General features: G+C 37.6%; 1 protein-coding gene across 2 annotated transcripts in view; it reads left to right on the top strand.

Annotated features, from left to right (window-relative positions):
* Window positions 1–1,181: 1,181 nt before the first annotated feature.
* The window catches only part of LOC127619847 (glycogen synthase kinase-3 beta-like), a 28,211-nt gene continuing 8,763 nt past the window's right edge, over window positions 1,182–20,629 (top strand). For both annotated transcript variants that reach the window (XM_052092864.1, XM_052092863.1), the window contains exons 1-8: window positions 1,182–1,437; window positions 3,211–3,398; window positions 4,255–4,338; window positions 7,403–7,513; window positions 11,597–11,727; window positions 13,819–14,023; window positions 15,410–15,505; window positions 15,923–16,109. In XM_052092864.1, the coding sequence (XP_051948824.1) occupies window positions 1,182–1,437; window positions 3,211–3,398; window positions 4,255–4,338; window positions 7,403–7,513; window positions 11,597–11,727; window positions 13,819–14,023; window positions 15,410–15,505; window positions 15,923–16,109 (1,258 nt within the window). The remainder of the gene's footprint in view (window positions 1,438–3,210; window positions 3,399–4,254; window positions 4,339–7,402; window positions 7,514–11,596; window positions 11,728–13,818; window positions 14,024–15,409; window positions 15,506–15,922; window positions 16,110–20,629) is intronic.

The following is a 20,629-nucleotide window of genomic DNA, read 5'->3' as shown; positions in this document are numbered from 1 at the left end:
GAGAAAGGTGAGTGTTAACTCATCAACAGGCATGTTGACCATGTGCAATATTTCTAAACAAGAGATTATTGAAAAAAATTAAAGACCTAACATAACCCTCGTTTGCTGTGTAGTTTTTTCTTTTTTGGGTAGTTGATAAAAATGTATTCCAAGTCCAATTGTCTTAGATATAGAAATGCCTATGCTTTTATTAAATTTGTATATTCTTGTGGTCAGTATGATCAGTGATATTTTATATATACTTTGAATACAGTATCTGGTATTGTTTGTGTATAAGAACTACCACTATCTGTTTGTCTGTCAATCATTTTATCTGTCTGTATGTCTGTCTGTCTGTCAATTGTTATATGCAATCAATAAACGAATTACCTCGCACACCTGAGAAGCATTCGATACGTGCGTAGGACACAAGCTTCAGCAAAGTCATCAAAATGGAAAAAATCCTGCACACTATCCCGGCTTGCAATAATGTATAAAAATGTATTAAGCAACGCTTCGGTCACTCGACCTTCGTCAGGCATTTATATGAATTAGTATATAAAATAAAGTCCATTATTATATAAAAAAAGACTTAACACCTTAAACTACAGTATAACCTGTATATACATCTACATCATAGTAACTTAAATATTATGGAATTTGTTTATCTAGACCTGAATGATAAAAAAAAAATATTTTAGGGATTTTGAAGGGTAAAAAATGTTATGAAAAAAATTAAGAAATATTTAGGATTCTGCTAAACATTTTAGGGCACTAATGAAATGTTACTAAATTGACCATGTTAATTCCTTTGTAAACTGAACTAAATGCGGGGGGAAAAAGCTTCATAAATTAGTTATGTACTTAACAATTAGTTAGATAGTTATTCATACATTAATTTCATGTATTCTTTAATGAATTCATATTGCAGAATATACTGTAGTGATATATGTATATATATTAGATATATGGGCCCCTAACTTGAGTCTTCTGCCATGAACACAGCGACACTTCTGGTCTGGTCAGTGTATGACGTCTTCTCTGTAGTAGTTTTGAACCTTGATCAATATTGAGCCTAAAGTCCACTGGAACTGCATTTCCCATGAGGCTACGTGGCTTCTCAGCGCGTGAGTGTGCGAACGCTGAGGGTCGCGGTGAACCGTTAGTGTCTTTTTTTTTTTTTTTTTTTCATTTTTAACCCGATGTTTCACGCAGCACCAGGCCTTGTTAACGAGGAAACCGATGGTCCTCGGCCCCCTACCTCGTCACTCTTTCAGTCAGATATGAGCGCCAGCGGGCGGCCCAGGACGAGCTCGTTCGCTGAGTCTCAGGTAGCTTCAGGAACCGCTGTAGCATCCGCCGGATCGGCCGCTGCCGTGGGGAGCAACGTAGGAAAGTCCGGGGTCTCACAGGCCTCGGCGGACAGCCCTTCTGCCCTCGCCAATTTAAAACTAGCCAGTGAGTATATCAACGTTATGTGGGTTTAATGGGCTTTCGTGCATCAAAATAATGTTTTTAGGCGTATGCGCGATATTTAAACAGGTCTTCATCAACCTAGCACAGGCTAATAAGGCAAAGTTTTATATTTTGTGTATTTATTTATATCTGACAGACATTGGCTGTTTCTCAAAACCCGGTGCAATGCTTACCCAGTCAGCCATTGTAACATCATATCCTTAATAAGTACTGTGGTGGTATCTAGATGGTAATACAATGGTTAATTGATGTAGATACAGTGGCACTGAATGATTGTGATTGTCATGTATCATGATAATTACAGGATACTCAAAGGTACTACCATGGTACCGTGGACAAAAAACATGCTATTGCTACTGTTCAAAAAACCGTGGAAGTTAACTTGAATAATGTTAATTTGATGCTTTAACGTCACATTCTTGCAAACAATCCAGATAAAACACCAAATGTATCATTGAAATGGCCTTAACCCTTTCACTGACACAGTTTTTTTTATATATATGAAAAGGCTTTTGGAATTTTTCCAAACATGCCTAGGATTCCCTGAATTGTAGTGTAGGTGAGCAGAGTGTATTCAGTCCACTTAAAACAAATATATGACAGATATATGTCATTAGTTTCCCAATATTGTGAGGGGATGTATGCTACCACAATTGTACAGAGCGGTTATCTGAATTACTGTAGACTTCGTCAGTTCGATCTAGTTTGGTCATTCTCTGTTCACCTGTTTTGTCAACAAGGCATTTCCGTCCACAGAACCACCGCTGACTGGATGTTTTTGGCACCATTCTGAGTAAATTCTAGAGACTGTTGTGCATGAAAATCCCAGGAGATCAGCAGTTACAGAAATACTCAAACAAGCCCATCTGGTTCCAACAATCATACCACAGTCCAAATCACTGAGTTCACATGTTTTTCTCTATTCTGATGGTTGATGTCAACATTAACTGAAGCTCCTGACCTGCATCTGCATGATTTTATGCACTGCACTGCTGCCACACGATTGGCTGATTAGATAATCGCATGGATGATTGTTGGTGCCAGATGGGCTGGTTTGAGTATTTCTGTAACTGAGGATCTCCAGGGATTTTCACACACAACAGTCTCTAGTATTTACTCAGAATGGTGCAAAAAACATAAAACATCCAGTGAGTGGCAGTTCTGTGGATGGAAATGATAAAACAGGTGAAAAGAGAATGACCAAACTAGATCGAATTGACAAAGTCTATGGTAACTCAGATAACCCCTCTGTACAATTATGGTGAGAAGAATATCGTCTAAGAAAAGCAGGTTGGTGCTGTTTTGGTGGCAAGAGGGGGGGACCTACACAATATTAGACAGGTGGTTTTAATGTTGTGGCTGATCGGTGTATATTTACAACAGGTTGAATAACTAGCTCTCTTGACACACCCACTCATAATAAAGATGTTGGGCATGAATGATACAGACAGGTCAGGCCCATATTTAGCATATATTTGTGTGCCCATATATGTGCCATGTTAGACTCACAACTGTACTTTATTTATTTTCTGTATGCTCGGATGAGTTCTGTTTGTGAAATTTGTCAAGTATTGTCTTGATATAATTATATATTCGTATTCGTGTATAGGGAAGGTATATTTAATCTAGACTGGTCAATATAGATTTACTCAAGCACAATCAAAGATTGCTTTGAGATCTGGGTGCCTGAAAATGCTTGGGTTAGACATGCTTATTTACAGCTCAGCTATTCACACTAAATGTCCTGTGTTTCAGGAGAGAGTGGGAAGGTGACCACAGTGGTTGCCACCCCAGGCCAGGGCCCGGATCGCCCACAGGAAGTGTCCTACACTGATATCAAGGTAATAGGAAATGGATCCTTTGGCGTTGTGTATCAGGCACGCCTCCTTGACAGCCAGGAGTGGGTGGCCATAAAGAAGGTACTTCAGGATAAGCGGTTTAAGGTATGCCACACCTTTCGTGAAAATTAAATTCTCTCATCATTTACTCACCCTTATGCCATCTCGATGTGTATGACATTCTTTCTTCAGCAGAACACAAATGAAGATTTTTAGAATACCATCTCTGCTCTTTTGGTCCATATAATGCAATTGAATAGGTGCCAACATTTTGAAGCTCTAAAAATCACACAAGTCAGCATAAAATTAATCCACATAACTTCAGTGGTTAAATCAATGTCTTCAGAAGTGATGTGATGAGAAACAGTTCAATATTTAAGTAAATTTTTTACTATAAATTCTCATCCCTGCTCAGTCAATCTTCACTTTAACTTTCACATTCTTCTTGTGCTTTTGATGATTCACATTCTTCATGCATGCATACCCTACTGGGCCCGGAGAAGAATTTCTAGCAAAATGGACTTAAATATTGATTTGTTTCTCAACCAATATCACATCAGAAGATATGGATTTATCCACTGGAGTCATATGGATTACTTTTATCCTCCCTTTGGGCTTTTTGGAGCATCAACAGTTTGGCACCCATTCACTTGCATTGTGTGGACTTAGAGCTTGATATTTTTATAAAAATCTTAATTCGTGTTCTGCAGAAGATAGTCACACCTCTGGGATGGCATGAGGGTGAGAAATTGAAAAGAGAATTCACATTTTTAGGTGAACTATCCCTTTTCAATAGTACTGCAATAGGCAGACTGTTGAACAGCTATGTTGACATCCTTTTTCTAATAAGTAATAACACTAACTACTGTAGTTTATTGTAAGTTGCTTTGAATAAATGTACCTGCTACATAACTACTTTTAAATGAGAAATGCTGACTGTCATTTACCTTTATTTGTGAAGAACCGAGAACTTCAGATCATGAGAAAACTGGACCACTGCAACATAGTGAGACTCCGCTATTTCTTCTACTGCAGTGGAGACAAGGTACATTTTTTTTTTGTGAAGCTAGATTGTGATATACAGTAGCAAGAACAAGTATGTGAACCCTTTGGATTTACTTATATTTATGTATACACTCACCTAAAGGATTATTAGGAACACCATACTAATATTGTGTTTGACCCCCTTTCGCCTTCAGAACTGCCTTAATTCAACGTGGCATTGATTCAACAAGGTGCTGAAAGCATTCTTTAGAAATGTTGGCCCATATTGATAGGATAGCATCTTGCAGTTGATGGAGATTTGTGGGATGCACATCTCCATCACGAAGCTCCCGTTCCACCACATTCCAAATATGCTCTATTGGGTTGAGATCTGGTGACTGTGGGGCCATTTTAGTACAGTGAACTCATTGTCATGTTCAAGAAACCAATTTGAAATGATTCAAGCTTTGTGACTTGGTGCATTATCCTGCTGGAAGTAGCCATCAGAGGATGGGTACATGGTGGCCATAAAGGGATGGACATGGTCAGAAACAATGCTCAGGTAGGCCGTGGCATTTAAACGATACCCAATTGGCACTAAGGGGCCTAAAGTGTGCCAAGAAAACATCGCCCACACCATTACACCACCACCACCAGCCTGCACAGTGGTAACAAGGCATGATGGATCCATGTTCTCATTCTGTTTACGCCAAATTCTGACTCTACCATCTGAATGTCTCAACAGAAATCGAGACTCATCAGACCAGGCAACATTTTTCCAGTCTTCAACTGTCCAATTTTGGTGAGCTCTTGCAAATTGTAGCCTCTTATTCCTATTTGTAGTGGAGATGAGTGGTACCCGGTGGGGTCTTCTGCTGTTGTAGCCCATCCGCCTCAAGGTTGTGCATGTTGTGGCTTCACAAATGCTTTGCTGCATACCTCAGTTGTAATGAGTGGTTATTTCAGGCAAAGTTACTCTTCTATCAGCTTGAATCAGTCGGCCCATTCTCCTCTGACCTCTAGCATCAACAAGGCATTTTCGCCCACAGGACTGCCGCATACTGGATGTTTTTCCCTTTTCACACCATTCTTTGTAAACCCTAGAAATGGTTGTGCGTGAAAATCCCAGTAACTGAGCAGATTGTGAAATACTCAGACCGGCCCGTCTGGCACCAACAACCATGCCACGCTCAAAATTGCTTAAATCACCTTTCTTTCCCATTCTGACATTCAGTTTGAGTTCAGGAGATTGTCTTGACCAGGACCACACCCCTAAATGCATTGAAGCAACTGCCATGTGATTGGTTGATTAGATAATTGCATTATTGAGAAATTGAACAGGTGTTCCTAATAATCATTTAGGTGAGTGTACATTTGTCTTAAAATCTGGATTGATCTTCATCTAATTAACAATAATGAACAAATACAATCTGTTTTAACTAATAACACACACATTATTTTAATGTTATTGTACATATAGAATACATCATTAAAAAATTCTGAGTTTAGGTTGGAAAAATTTTGTGAACCCCTAGGCTAATGATGATGTCAAAAGCTAATTAGAGTCAGAAGTTGGCAAACCTGGCATTCAATGAATGAAATGAGATTGGAGGTGTGGGTTAGAGCAAATTTGACTTACAAAAAGCACTCGTTTTTTTTTTTTTTTTAAACATTGAGGACAATGTCTCTCAAAAAAGATCTCAGAAGTCCTACGATCAAGATTTGTTACTTTGCATAAAGCTGGAAAGGGTTACAAACTTATCTCGTAGAGCTTGGATATTCATCTGTCCACAGCTATACAAACTGTCTATGAATGGAGACGATTTAGTTCTGTGGCTACTCTCCCAAGAAGTGGCCATCCATCAATATGACTCAAAGAGCACACGGCAGATTGCAGACTGAGGTGAAAATGAACCCAAGAGTGACAGCTAAAGACTTGACTGAATCATTGGAACTTGTTAACATCTATGTTCAAGAGTCTACTATATGGAAAACCTTAAACAGGCATGGTGTCCATGGCAGGACACCACGAAGGAAGATGCTTCTTATCAAATAAACATTGCTCTGCACCTGAAGTTTGCCAAAGACCACCTTGACACTCCACAACGCTTCTGTGAAAATGTTTTATGGACTGATGAAACCAAGGTTGAAATGTTTGGGAAGAACATGAAGCACCATCTATGACGTAAAAAGTTCACCACATACTAACATGACAACATTGTCCCAAAGGTGAAGTACGGTGGAGGGAGCATCATGGTTTGGGGCTGCTTCGGGGCCTGGACCATGGACCCTAAATGTTGAAGTTAGTCCACTACAGAATGGCTTCAGAAAAGGAATACCCAACGTTTGGAGTGGCCCAATCAGAGCTTAGACCTTAACCCAATAAACATGCTGTGGAAAAGTGTTGGGAGAAAAAATTGATTCAGCAATGCATCACGATTTTAGAATCACGATCAAGAATCATTTTGCAATCTAATCATTATCCTTTTGAAACATAATGGAATCGTAAGGCTAGTGAAGATTCATATCTCTACTCAGGAATGACCTCAAGGGAGTCTGAGCTGAAGCAGTTCTGTAAGGACAAAAAGTCCTTCTGAATGTTGTGCGGGTCTAATCTGCAGCTACCGGAAATGCTTGGTTGAGGTTAGCACTGCCAAAAGAAGATCGACCAGTTATTAAATCCAAGGGTTCACTAACTTTTTCCACAGCACTGTGAATGTCTAATGGAATGTGTTCAATAAAAACATGAAGATTATAATTAATTGGGCGTTGTTAGCTTAAGCACATTGTCTATACTATATATGTCTATAATTGTGATTTAAGGTCACATTTTATGACCAATTAATGCAGAAAACCAGCTAATACCAAAGGGTTCACATAGTTTTTTCCCCACTGTATGACCTCTGAAATGTCAAATCAGTACAATTTTGTGTAATAATTTATATAATTGTGTATTAGGGGGTTTTGATTTTTTAAAACTTGTCCACTCTGTATGTCAATGCTATAGTTTTGGTGTTGACTAAAGGTTCTGAATGTAGTTGAATTGTTATGGAAGCCCTTTTCCTAAGTTTTGGCAGGCTTTTGCTTTCATTAGATACTCAGAATAGAGTGTCCTTATTCCACAGAAAGATGAGGTGTACCTCAATCTGGTGTTGGACTTTGTGCCTGAGACAGTCTACAGGGTGGCACGACACTTCAGCAAAGCCAAGAATATTATTCCTGTCATTTATGTGAAGGTAAAGTTGACTGAACAAACTTGCCACCAACAGTTACAGCTGACACTGAAACAAATCTACTTCACACAACGTGCAGTCAATATTGATCCTATTGTTTATTTGTGAAATTCCTGTTTCTCGTTGTTTTATAGTTCCTTAACATATGCTTCTCATAACCAGACCATAATCCAGTGTTTCCCCTATGATTTTGTCATACAGATCCGTATTTATGCGTGTCAGTGGAGGAATATGTTAAAATGACCTTATAATAATTATTGATTGGTTATTCATGTTCGCGTTTGACACTTGGAAGGCTCTGGAAGCCCAGATAATTTTAGTAATAACTGTCAAATAATGAAATGCCTCAACACAGAAAATTACTTGCACAATTTTTATTCAACATAAATACAAATAGAAAATATAAAGCAGGGGGCGATTCTAGGATTTTAAACTTAGGTGGGCTGAGCCCCCAATGATACTTTAATATGTGCATATTTTATGTATTCCACCCTGTTGCATAGATTGTGTTTTTACATCACTTCAGCTTCCCAGCTAACATTCATTCAGAATATTGTCATTATCTTACAGAAGCCCATTTTGCCCATTAATTGTCTCGTGATCTTTTTTATTTATTTATTTAACCCGATCTCAACATAATAAAAGTCGTTTTTTCATGGTCATGACATAAAGGTGTCATGAACTGGATTTTTATTTTATTTTATAATGTTCCTTGAGGTCCACTTATAATGTTAGTGTGATTTATTTATTTATTTTTATATATATTTTTTTTTCATTAAAAGTAAAAAGATACTTACTAGATTTTTTTTCCATAATTTAGGAATAATTGGTAATTTTCTATCCAGTTTTTGTGCCTCTGATTAAAATGCTCCGTTTTTTGGGGGGTGTGTTCTTGAAGACTTCTGTGTAAACGCCCACTGCTGTGATTGAGTAACATCTTTGCATGTGGATAAGTGTAAACGCTCCCTGCTGTTACGCGCGCTTGTTTTGAAAGCCTTGGATGGTTAAAAAAAAATGACAACCGAAGGAATTCATCCATACACGTTTGAGCCAGAGTCTGATCCCAAATTAACCCCCTCCACAAACACCACAGATACTGCAGTCTGTGACAGCGTGGTAAGAAATCACTGTAATTTACTTGTCAGTTTGTATAATAGGTATTCATTTTATTCATGTTTAAATCAAGATGCAACACAACAGTGTATCTTTTTACATAGTTGGGGCATTTTTCAACGGTGAAACATATCTGTGTTTTACAAATGCTGAGTGACGCATGACGGTACCAAATAAAGTGTAAATACATGGTGCCATCACATTTATAACTGTGAAATGATACACTTACCGTGCAACCTGTAAATATATACAGGATAAATTCACCGGTATTTGTCGCACTGTCGTTCGTCATATAATCTTCTTTCATCATATTTTCATTGTTGTTACAATGAGTCATGTTTTCAAGAGATTGTCTAAATATATACTCTTTAGTTGCATCTGTGGCAATTGTGCCAACAGCACAAGAAAATATATGCTGCATATCCCTGTGCATTAAAACGAATACACGAGCCTCTAAAATCACTAGGATCAAATCAAATATTCACTACACATCTAACAGTCTGTAACATACAAAGCAAATCAATTAACATGGATACTCGCACTTGCTTGTTGCAACATCACTGTCGGGTCCAATATAGTTGGCACTGCATCAACTTTTAATTTAAGTCTCTCTTCAAACTGTGTCTTGTTTGTGAAAGCATCATCGGTAAAATGAAGCGAGCAAACAAACCCGTTCTTACCGACGCAATCCAGGACTGTTGGGATCCTTGCGAGGCAAATGCAAGAAATCTAGTTTCCCCACAACCTGGCACTGCACAACGTCTTGACATCTTTGTGGCCATCGTGACACCTTCTGTTGCTCAAAATAATCTCATTGCTCTAACAGCAAGACCGGTGGGTGGGCCTAAACAGTGTCGACGATAAAGTAGGCGTTGATCTGTTTATGCAGATGCTGGCCTGTGCTGATGTAATACCTCGCTATAACGTATTAGTGAGGTTCTGAAATTTACAGTATGTTTTTATAGTGCTGTAAAATCTTATATGTCAAGATATAATGGTAAGTTTGATTTTCCAATTCATGATCTCGACATAAAAAATATAGTTTTCTGATAAATCACTGCAGAATAATTTCAGAGATGCCATTCAGTTTGGCAATGTCAGAGGAGCAGGAGCATATTGATCAGCGGATTACATATCTCTTTAATCAAGGTCTGACAGTAGCTGAAATGGCTTTGTGCCTTGTAATTATTATAATAATTATTTTATTTTACTATTTTAATATAATGAATGTGCATTCCCTACCATGCGGCACAATTTTGCATGACTGCGGTAGAAATGGGTCTAACATTTCTACCTGTACTTCGATTAAAAGTACTATTTTGCCCTACTGATGAATATGGATAGTGGACGTGTATTTAATGTGAATATGTGTATTTATATTAAAGCAACTGTTGTCACACACTAATACTTAATTGTCACTGAAAAACACACACGGATGACTAAGTAACTTTAAACACATGTTTTGCCAGTGTGCATAATTTGTGTGAGTCCACAAAACTTACTGTACCTTCTCTTTCTCATTTTTGCAAGGTTCTCGCATGTGATAACATCCATCTCCTTGACCTTGAGAAGCCTACTTTTGCACGATTAAGATTAAAATGTTGTCCCTGATACGTTTAGGAGCTGCTCCAGATGCCAAAAAGTGTTTTCTAGCAAGAACATTAAGTTGAAATCACGAGAAAATTAGACAATTAAGTCATGATCTCGAAAAAATTAAGTCATAATCACAGAAGAGAGACAGAAAAAAGTTATAAACCATGGATAAAACGGGCTTCTGTATTTTCTATAATAAACTGTTATAAAGTTATTAGAAATCATATAATGTATAAAGAAATTGCTTTGAAGAATACAGACAAACCATATATTATTATTGTAACTGTCTATTTATTGACATGATGTTTAATGTGTCCTAATCATAAATATTTGTTCACCATTTATTAACAAAAAATATAGAACATGAATTAATAATTTCTGATTCATAATCAAACTTCGATAGTTTAGTTATATCAGACACCACAGAGACCAATTACTACAATAATTATCACCTTTATTTAGTAGAATTAAATAACTCTAGAAAATGTTTCTCTGTCTGTCATTCACATTTGTTCACTGATTTGTTAAATCAAACCATAACCAGTAGGTGGCAACAAATGAACATATTTTGTGTTTTAAGTGAGTAATTAAACCACTGGTTGAGTAATTCACTACTGAAACAAGTGTAATTATACTTTTAAAATTTGTGTGTCTACAAGAGTTGTGTTTAAGCATATTCCCTACAAATGACAACAAAGCTTAACTATCATTTTGTGAATGGCTGTGCATGACTATATGGAAAGACAACATTACCCTAAATATAATTATAAGTGATTCAATTATGTCCTGATGTCATTATAATGTCATCAGTCACTTTTACTCATAATTCATCCAGCCACTTTTCCTCCTTGTTGAATGAGATTATCGAAGTTAAACGAATGACCTGACTCCTCCTCTCCTTCAGATGGTCAACAGACCCTGATCCTCACTCATTCAGTGAAGGGGCGTATTTGTTCAGTGGGTCAAACCAGTGATATGCTCCTTTACAGCCTGCACTCAAATGCTATTGGCTCTTGCTATAGTTAGTCTTTTTCAGGCATTAAAAACATCAAACAGTCTTGCGTTTCAAACTAGAGCTCATTGGCTTCAAAAGGGAGAGACGTTAGTGAACGAGAAATACGAGTCAGTGTATGGAGGTGAATAAGAACGATTCTTTCACCTAAATGAGTCTTTAAAAAAAAGACTGATTTGTTCACAAAGAAACATCACTACTGCATGCTGTGTAGAAAGTACGCATCTGACTGGGGCTAGCAAGTGTTATGTTGCATCAAGAATATTAATGAACCGTGTGAAATTTCAGCAACAGCACTGATCATTTAGACTTCACCATTTGTAATTTATCATCCTTTAATAATTCTTTGTCTTTGTGTTTTCTCTTAGGTGTATATGTATCAGCTTTTCCGCAGTTTGGCCTACATTCACTCCCAGGGTGTTTGTCACAGAGACATCAAACCACAGAACCTTCTAGTGGACCCTGAAACAGCTGTACTCAAGCTGTGTGACTTTGGCAGGTCAGTGGTGTACATTGGCGAGAGTGTGTGAGAATGTGTATACTGTATGCTGTCTGATGGACTTTAAGATGTGTCCTTTTGCCCTACAGTGAACATTATGTTCAGCTTTAGTTGGTGTTGCGCTATAATAGTCATTATGCGGGGGAGTTAGTGACCTTGGTTAAGTGTCTAGTTTTAATGTATGCTGTCAGTGCATTATCTCACCCTGCCTCTGGTCATATGTAAAGAATATTTGTTTCTGATATTGCATTGTTAAGTATGTTCGCAAATGCTTTTGCTTGTGGCCATGGTTGGCTGACGAAAGCAATATGTGTTCAGAAATTGAATGCTGCAGGTGCTGGACAGATTATGCCATGACTCTTTGTCCTCCAAGCCAAATTTTACTCTAATTTCCAGTAAATTCCCTTATAAAACGGGCCCTTTTTTAAAGCTGTTTTATGGGAATAACTTCAGACACATTGAATGATAGGCAGACATGTTGAATAAAATAAATTAGACGTGTTGACTAAAATAAATCAGACTTTCTTTGTTCACTTTATAGCAATTTCCTATTGTATTGATTGTGTAAGCCCCTGTGTTTGTTGCCTTTTCTTTTGTTACTTTTGAAAAGAAGGATTTGATGATAATCCAAACACTACCAAGTTGCCTATTTTATTTCAGACATAAAGGGCTTGAAATGTTTTCTAGCGAAATTTAAAAATGCTGTCCGCAGTTAAGACTGGAATAATCTCCCTGCAAAAAGGATGCTTTGGTGTTCAAGCAGTTCTACTGAAGTATGCATTAGGCTGGATCTGTTTCCCCAGCAGTCGAGTCATCCAAACAGATTCTAATCCATTCAGTCACATTTTATTTAAAAAAAATTCCAAAACATATTGTGAATTATTTTCAGTTATAATTAATTCATTTACTTTCCTGGACTGTTATGCTGTCCTATAATTTACCTTGTGTGACTTACAATTGCCCATGTTTACATGTTGACTGTTGCTTTTTTAATCTATATCAGTATTTGCATAAAACCATACTACTGCAGAATATTGCATTTAATAGTCCTTGGGTTTGAATGTGTGGAAGATGTCAGCAGATCTTACTAGATTTTTACATTTTGTACTTGCATTTTTATTTTATTGGCATATTAAATGTATGAATGATGTACAAGAAAGAGAGAGGGAAAAGGGCTAGAAATAAAGTAAACTCAAGAATGACATTGTATATATTTATTATATGTGCCCTCACATGAACACATTGTATTAAATAACAATATGCCCTCTCTTGAATATCAAATGTATATTTCAGACATATATATTTTATTTTTGCTTTTTTGTAAATAACTATCATAAAATTAGGAAGTCTGCATAAATTCATAAGTGACGTTTTTTTAATTCAAAACAGCTTATTAAGAGGAAAGGTAAGCAGTTTCCATCCTTGACTTTGGTGTAACCATTCGAATAGCTAATGTAAGCATCCTCGCCACCTTGTCAGCAATGCTATTCTCCAGTGCAGCTAATTATCAAATCAACTATGGTTGTCTTAAATGAATGATTGATTGTACCAACACAATAATAATAAAGTGTATTGTATACATACTTTGTTTTTTCTCTGTCGATGTTTCAAACACGCTTTTGAAGTGTCTGTCTCTATAAATACATAATTGTAAAACAAACTCCTATCACTGATCAGTGACCACAGTCACTGATTGTTTTTTACTGAAACTCTAGGGGGTGCCGTTATATTTTTGAACCAAGGAGTTCAGACTGTAATGGAGAAATTAAACCTAAAGTAATTATACTATTCAACTTAATTGTTTAATAAAACCAATAGTTGGAAAATGCAACTATCGGCCCAGATTAATTGGTAAATCCGATATAACCTCTAGTTGTAGTGCGTGTGCGAGACTATCCAGCTCGCTGAAATACAAAGTATACCCAAGCCTTTAGCTAACACCACTAATATAAAATGACTTTTTGAACACATAGTTGAGTTTTTACTTTGCCTGTGATTCTAATTGTGACACTGAGTTCTTTCAACATGAATTTCTAATGATCAAATAACTATTTTCTCACTGAGCATGTCACTTCTCTTTCTCAATTTCAGTGCAAAGCAGCTAGTGAGGGGCGAGCCCAATGTCTCCTATATCTGTTCACGTTACTATCGTGCCCCTGAGCTTATCTTTGGTGCGACAGACTATTCCTCCAACATTGATGTCTGGTCAGCTGGATGTGTGCTGGCTGAACTGCTTCTGGGACAACCCATCTTCCCTGGAGACAGTGGAGTGGACCAGCTAGTGGAGATCATCAAGGTAAAACTAATCCTTCAGCTATTTACCTAATTTTGCAATTAGGTTCAGCTCAGTGCATGTAAGCATAACAATGTCATAATTATTGTGACACTTATACAAAAATAATAAGTAATAGTCATTCAGAAATTGTTTTTGGTTCATAAAGGCTTTGATCATACTGCACACAAATCAGATTTGTTTTTCAGATCCAAACTTTAGGACTAACTGTGTGTTCAGACCAGAGGTGGTGAGAGCGTAAAAATTAGCCCTGGCTAACCTGCCAACAACGCTATCGAAAATTCGTGGATGCTCTGGCGTTTGTTGAGAATGCTTGGTTTTGTGAACTATATATAAAGGGGCCACAAAACATCCAGACATGTCGACCGGTATCTTATTGACGACATATCACAAGTAGCGTATATCCTCATGAAATATTTGAATATATTATTATATAATATTATATAAACCATAATATCCACTTCATCAACTCATCTGGGACACTAACAATTTCAGACACCTTTGTCCACTCATCGTTTTTTTTAATTTTATTTATATCCCTGTAGGCAAACGGGGACAGATCAAATATTACGGAAAACCCGTCAAGGCAATAATCAGTTTCTCCTCCATTTTGTCTTCGGAGCTAATGTTTGGTGGGAACCAAAGTTTAAACGGTTGTGTTCTTTAGACTTCGCTAGAGCGGAGCACTTCTATATTCCAATAGGTTGCTGCAGAACCGCGTCAAAGCTCATTACCATAATGTTGGCTGCACTTGAACTTTCCTCTGACGCCCACACCGCCCAAGACTCGCCGCGCCGCTTCTCACCGCCGAGAGACGCTGGCTGTCATAGAAAATGAATGACTTCCGGTTGATTTGACGCTCTCAATGCCTCTGGTCTGAACGCATGGTAAGTGTCCACACTGTTATTTTGCAAGTGATGAAATCAGAATTGTATGTATTGCAGTGTGGTCAGTATCTGGTATATCTGCATTGATTGTTATAGTATTGACTTGAGTGTTAGCACGACATCAAAAGACATAAGGGAGTCATGTCCAACATCACATCTAGATGTTGTGCTGAACTCTTGAACACAAGACAATATATGTGTCAGCTTTACAGTCTACACTTTCATGAAGATGCTGTATCTGAAGCCACTAACTCATCCACCCTTCATTACATAGTGAACGTCACTTGTGAGCGAAAATTCGAGAATTCAGACACTGCTATAGAAGCTTCTGTGCTTTGTGTATGGTGTTGCAGTCAAACCCATCCCGAATTACAAAAAAATGTAAAATACCTGAAATTCAATCAAAATATTTTTTGTTGCAGTTTGTTGCTTTATATAGTTAGTATGCTTAACATTGTATTTCAACAGCTTTCTTCATAGTGTTTTTTGTTTTGTGGCTCAGATACTTGGAACCCCCACAAGGGAACAGATCCGTGAAATGAATCCAAACTATACAGAGTTTAAATTCCCTCAGATCAAAGCACATCCATGGACCAAGGTAAATTCTCACCCATATCTGATCATAGTTTGACTATACTGTTAAAGCCATGAGGTGTGTTTATCTGTGTTAGCACAGCACTCTAATATTCTGATAGTTGTGTTTTATGTAGATTACTTTAGTATGTCAACTGCATACATATTTTATGAACTGTAAAAACAAAATCAAGGCTTTGAGGGATAGAAGTATGGTCTATTCAGTATGCTGTAGTCTATCCCTTGCAGTTTAATTTTTCATTCACGCCTAATTAAATGTGGCTTCTGCTCGAGCTAAGGTCAATTGGCCCAAAAATAACTTTAAAAAAAAGCTACTTGATAGCTATTTTTAATGTACCGTTAAGTGCCCTTAATTCTATTTTTGTATGTAAATGTTTTATCTCTCTCTCCATTTTCGCTCTCTCATGCCATCCCTCCACAGGTGTTTAAACCAAGGACTCCTCCTGAGGCAGTAGCTCTGTGTTCTAGGTTGTTGGAGTACACACCAGTGACACGGCTGTCTCCACTTCAGGCCTGCGCTCACGCCTTCTTTGACGAACTGCGCCAACCTGGTACACGGCTGCCCACTGGTCGAGAGCTGCCCCCGCTTTTCAACTTCACTACAGCAGGTTTGTCTCGGGACATCAGGGCCTTTAAGAAATTAACCTTTGCAATTCCCCTGATACAAAGATTTTTCCATTACATTAGTTTCAATTTGAGCCTTTGAGGACTCTGATTAGTCTTGTAAATCTTAGAGGTCTGCACGGGCCTCAAAATGAAACCCGACCTTTACCCGAGACCATGTGGCCAGACCCTACCTGGCCCGACCTATACTGTCAGATTATAAACCAGAACTCAACTCGAAATCGCTCACTAGCTTTATAATTTCTCTCCTAGCAAGTACTTTTGCAATTGGCTATATTTTATGTAAACGTATAGGCAACATTCGTAACATTATTGAAACAGTAAACATACAGTTTTAACAAGGCATAGCAGCCCCTCAGTACACTAGAGCAGTCTTTGTGACAACTGTGCTAAAAACAGTCTAAGCGCAGTGCAAAGAATGAAACGGAGCTCAGGTTTCTCGACATGCGTTTTTGAAAATTTTAAGTTCTCTTTAACTTGTCATGGTGTTTATAATATGCCGGTTCTCCGTGAAACACTGAAGAAAAAGAAAGATGCGGTCTAAATGTCAAAGACATTTTTCCAGCATTGTGCTTACAAAGGAAAACAGAACAGACGTGCGCAAAAGCATGTTCGGTGCGAACAGCCCCTTGTCTGTGAAAGAGAGCACATGCGCAAACAATTGTTTTTGCATTAATTACAAACCCGACCCAAACCCAAAGTCCTACTTGAAACACGCCGGGTTCTCGGGTCATGTCGGGTTGTAGACCTCTAAAATATCTAGTGGGTGTTTAATAAAATGGTGGATTTTCTTGCTCTTGAAATAAGAGGTATGTACTATAACTCTTCTGTTGGTTTAAATCTGTACAAAAGGCCCTTTCCCACTGCAGAAACTAAAGCTCATTTTAGGAACTTTTTACCAGAAACCACTCCTTTTTGTCATTTTCGCACATGAGAAACTATATTCCCTCATAGCCATTTAGAGAGAATTTTTATAGCTTCTACTCCTGGATAGGTACTTTTTGGGAGAAGAGGGACTGTGGTAGGTGCTGCAACCTGTGAGTGGTCAAACACGTATGACACACAAAGCAATGTGAAACGTGAAGAGTCAGCAGCCGCCATTAGTAAACAAACTTGTAGCTGCTTGCCTGCTACCCAGAGGAGTGTACTAAATTTCCAATTCCATTAACAGAAATTACATAAAACCAACAAAGCTCACTTGTTTCACATGTTAATTGTGTGTGAGGGCTGAGCAGAGCTGCTGCGTGACTTCAAAGAGTTTCCATCAGATCTGTACTGTATAACTATACAAAAATAAAAAGATTTTCTGGATTACTAAATAAAATTTATCAGGAATAAATAAAATTGTTAGTGAGAGTGGGTCAATTTGGGCTGAGCAATATGAAGATTCAATGCCTATTATTATTTTTAACATCAATCTACACTCCATACCCCATAATGACAAAGCAACAGCCAGATTTTTGATAACTTTGTAAATTTATTCAAATGAAAAAACTGAAATATCACACTGACATAAGTTTTCAGACCCTTTACTCAGTACTTGGTTGAAACACCTTTGGCAGCGATTACAGCTTCAAGTCTTTTTGGGTGTGATGTGACAAACTTTGCACACCTGGATTTGGGGATTTTCTACCATTCTTCTCTGCAGATTTTCTCAAATTCTGTCAGGTCTGATGGGGACCGTCGTTAGACAGCCTTTTTCAGGTCTCTCCAGAGAAGCTCGATTGGGTTCAGTTCTGGGCTCTGGCTGGGCCACTCAAAGTCATTCACAGATTTGTCCCTAAGCCACTTTTGCATTGTCTTGGCTGTGTGCTTATGGTCATTGTCCTGTTGGAAAGTGTACCTTTAACCCAGTCTGAGCACTCTGGACCAGGATTTCATTAAGGATATCTCTGTGTTCAGCTTTCCTTCAACCCTGATCAGTCCCCCAGTCCCTGCCACTGAAAAGCATCCCCACAGCATGATGCTACTACCACCATGCTTCACCGTTGGAATGGTATTGTGCTGGTGATGAGCGGTGCCTGGTTTCCTCTAGACATGACACTTGGAATTGAGGCCAAACAGTTCAGTCTTCATTTTATCAGACCAGAGAATCTTGTTTCTCACAATCTGAGAGTCCTTTAGGTGATTTATCATGTGTCTTGCACTAAGGAGAGGCATCCAACGGGCAACTCTGCCATAAATTCCAGATCGGTGGAGTGTTGCAGTGATTGTTGTCCTTCTGCAAGTTTCTCCCATTTCCACACATGAGCTCTGGAGCTCAGAGTGACCATTGGGTTCTTGGTCACCCCTCTTACCATTTCTCCCCGATTCCTCAGTTTGGTCCTGGTTGTTCCAAGCTTCCATTTAAGAATAATGGAGGACACTGTGCTCTTGGGAACTTTCAGTGCAGCAAAACTTAATTTGTATCCTTCCCCAGATTTGTGCCTCGACACAATCCTGTCTCTGAGCTCTGTCTCTGATATGCATTTTCAGCTGTGAGAACTTATATAGACAGGTAGCCTTTCCAAATCATGTCCAATCAATTGAATTAGCACAAGGTGAACTTCTAATCAAAGTGTATAAACATCACAAAGATGATTCAGAGAAATGTGATGCACCAGAGCTATGTTACATTTCAGTTATTTATTTTTAATATATTTACAAAGTATGGAATATGTTGTGTAGATTGTATAAAATGTAATAATTTAAAGCATTTAAGCATAAGGCTGTCTCATAAAAAAATATGAAAAAGTGAAGGGATCTGAATACTTTGAGTGTACTGTAAATATCATGGTGATGATATAAAGTGTCAATCGATTGAGATTTTGCTATATCGTGTATATTGCATTATGTAAATATCCATGTGCGCAGTGTGGTCATCTGTATCACAGGGCAGGGTTTCACTTGAGACTGAGATCATTAAAGAAACATGCAAAAGGGTTTTTCCAGCATTGAACATTTTTCTGCAGACTACCCAAAAAAATTGAATGACCTCCATCTCACGTTTGGCACTTCAAAAGCGCAAAATATTTGTATAATCTGACACGCGAGAAGGAGGGCATACAGCAGGACCACCCAAGTGAAGAAAGAAATCTCCACAGAACGGGACGACACCCAAACAGGTCAAGAAAACAAAGAGGAGCTTGTTATTTAAACAGGTGCGACATCTGTGGTGTGGGTTCCTACAAGCCGTCACAGTGCAGAAAAATGTCATCTGCAAACTGTGTCGCACTCGTAAAACAAGCAATCTGTTTTACCACCTCAAAATGAAGCGCGCAAAAGAATATTCTGAAATCCAAAAGATTAACTCTGCGTTAACTCGTCATTTGTTTATTTATATAGCAAGAAGTGATATTTATTTGATATTTATTTTCTTCAGTAAGTGTTTATTTTCGTTGGAAATGTTTAACTTATGTTTTATTAAATTTTTCGCTTTGCTTTGAGAAGTTCTGAAGTTTCTTGAGCAAATTTTATAATATTAATAATATTGGTCAACAATATTTCAAACTAAAATGTAGCATACTGTGAAATTTAGCATTTTGTTAAGGTTAATTTTTAAAAACAGGTTGATTGTTTATTATTATTATTATATATTTACTTTGACGTTGTTGTCTTGTTTCAAATAAAGTATTTAATTCACTGACTGGAGTTCCAAAAATAGGCATTACAATATGGTTATTTAATATATAAACCAATTTCTATTGATTTTCCAGAAAACGTACTATATCGTGATATATATTGTTATCATGATATTAAATTACTCTTATTGTGATATAATATTTTGGTCATAACTGTCATGAAATCTTGTTTACATGAGGAAAATTTTGCATGCCTGTTACTGTGTGGTTAACTTGCATCAAGATGTCTTTGTCAGTGGGTGAGTAGTTCAGTACATTATTTTATGTTGAGTCTTTATTGTAAAAGCCTTTTATTTTAAAAGATTGTGTTGTTAATATGTTTTATGGTGTATTTTAAACTGGGAATGCCACAGTGTGAGTTTTTGATGGTTAGATTACTGTCTGAGAAAAAAAAACGTAGTTAACCGTGTTTACGATTATTTACAAATTGGCACTGATGCAAAAAATGCATATCATATCACAATTGAACATCTTGGTGGACGTATTTATGGGGAATATGTGGATGCTAAGGGCAGCCCTATAATAAGAAAACCGATGAATACACAAAAAATAAATAGGAGTATAATTAGAGAAGCTCCAAACTAGAGCACAACACCGCTTGTGCGCATCCCAAGCTCAGTGGTGTGCTTCAGTGTAATCGGAGTACTTCGAATTTGTACATTTAAGGTTATTGTGGGTGCGCAACATGTAGTTCAGGACATCCAAAGATTTTTTCTTCTGCAACAGTTTAGGAAAGCAATCTGTTGTCTGTCAGACTCCCCAACATAAAGAATCGGTAACAGACTCTTTAAACGGTCCACAAGATCTCACAAATAAACCTGTGGACTATGCATAATAATGGGAACATTGCTTACAGTAGGCAATTTAAAGTCCGATAATGACTA

This window comes from Xyrauchen texanus, chromosome 26 (assembly GCF_025860055.1).
Source record: "Xyrauchen texanus isolate HMW12.3.18 chromosome 26, RBS_HiC_50CHRs, whole genome shotgun sequence".
Taxonomy (NCBI): domain Eukaryota; kingdom Metazoa; phylum Chordata; class Actinopteri; order Cypriniformes; family Catostomidae; genus Xyrauchen; species Xyrauchen texanus.
Note: the sequence above shows the minus strand (reverse complement) of the source record. Positions and strands in the feature narration are given on the sequence as shown.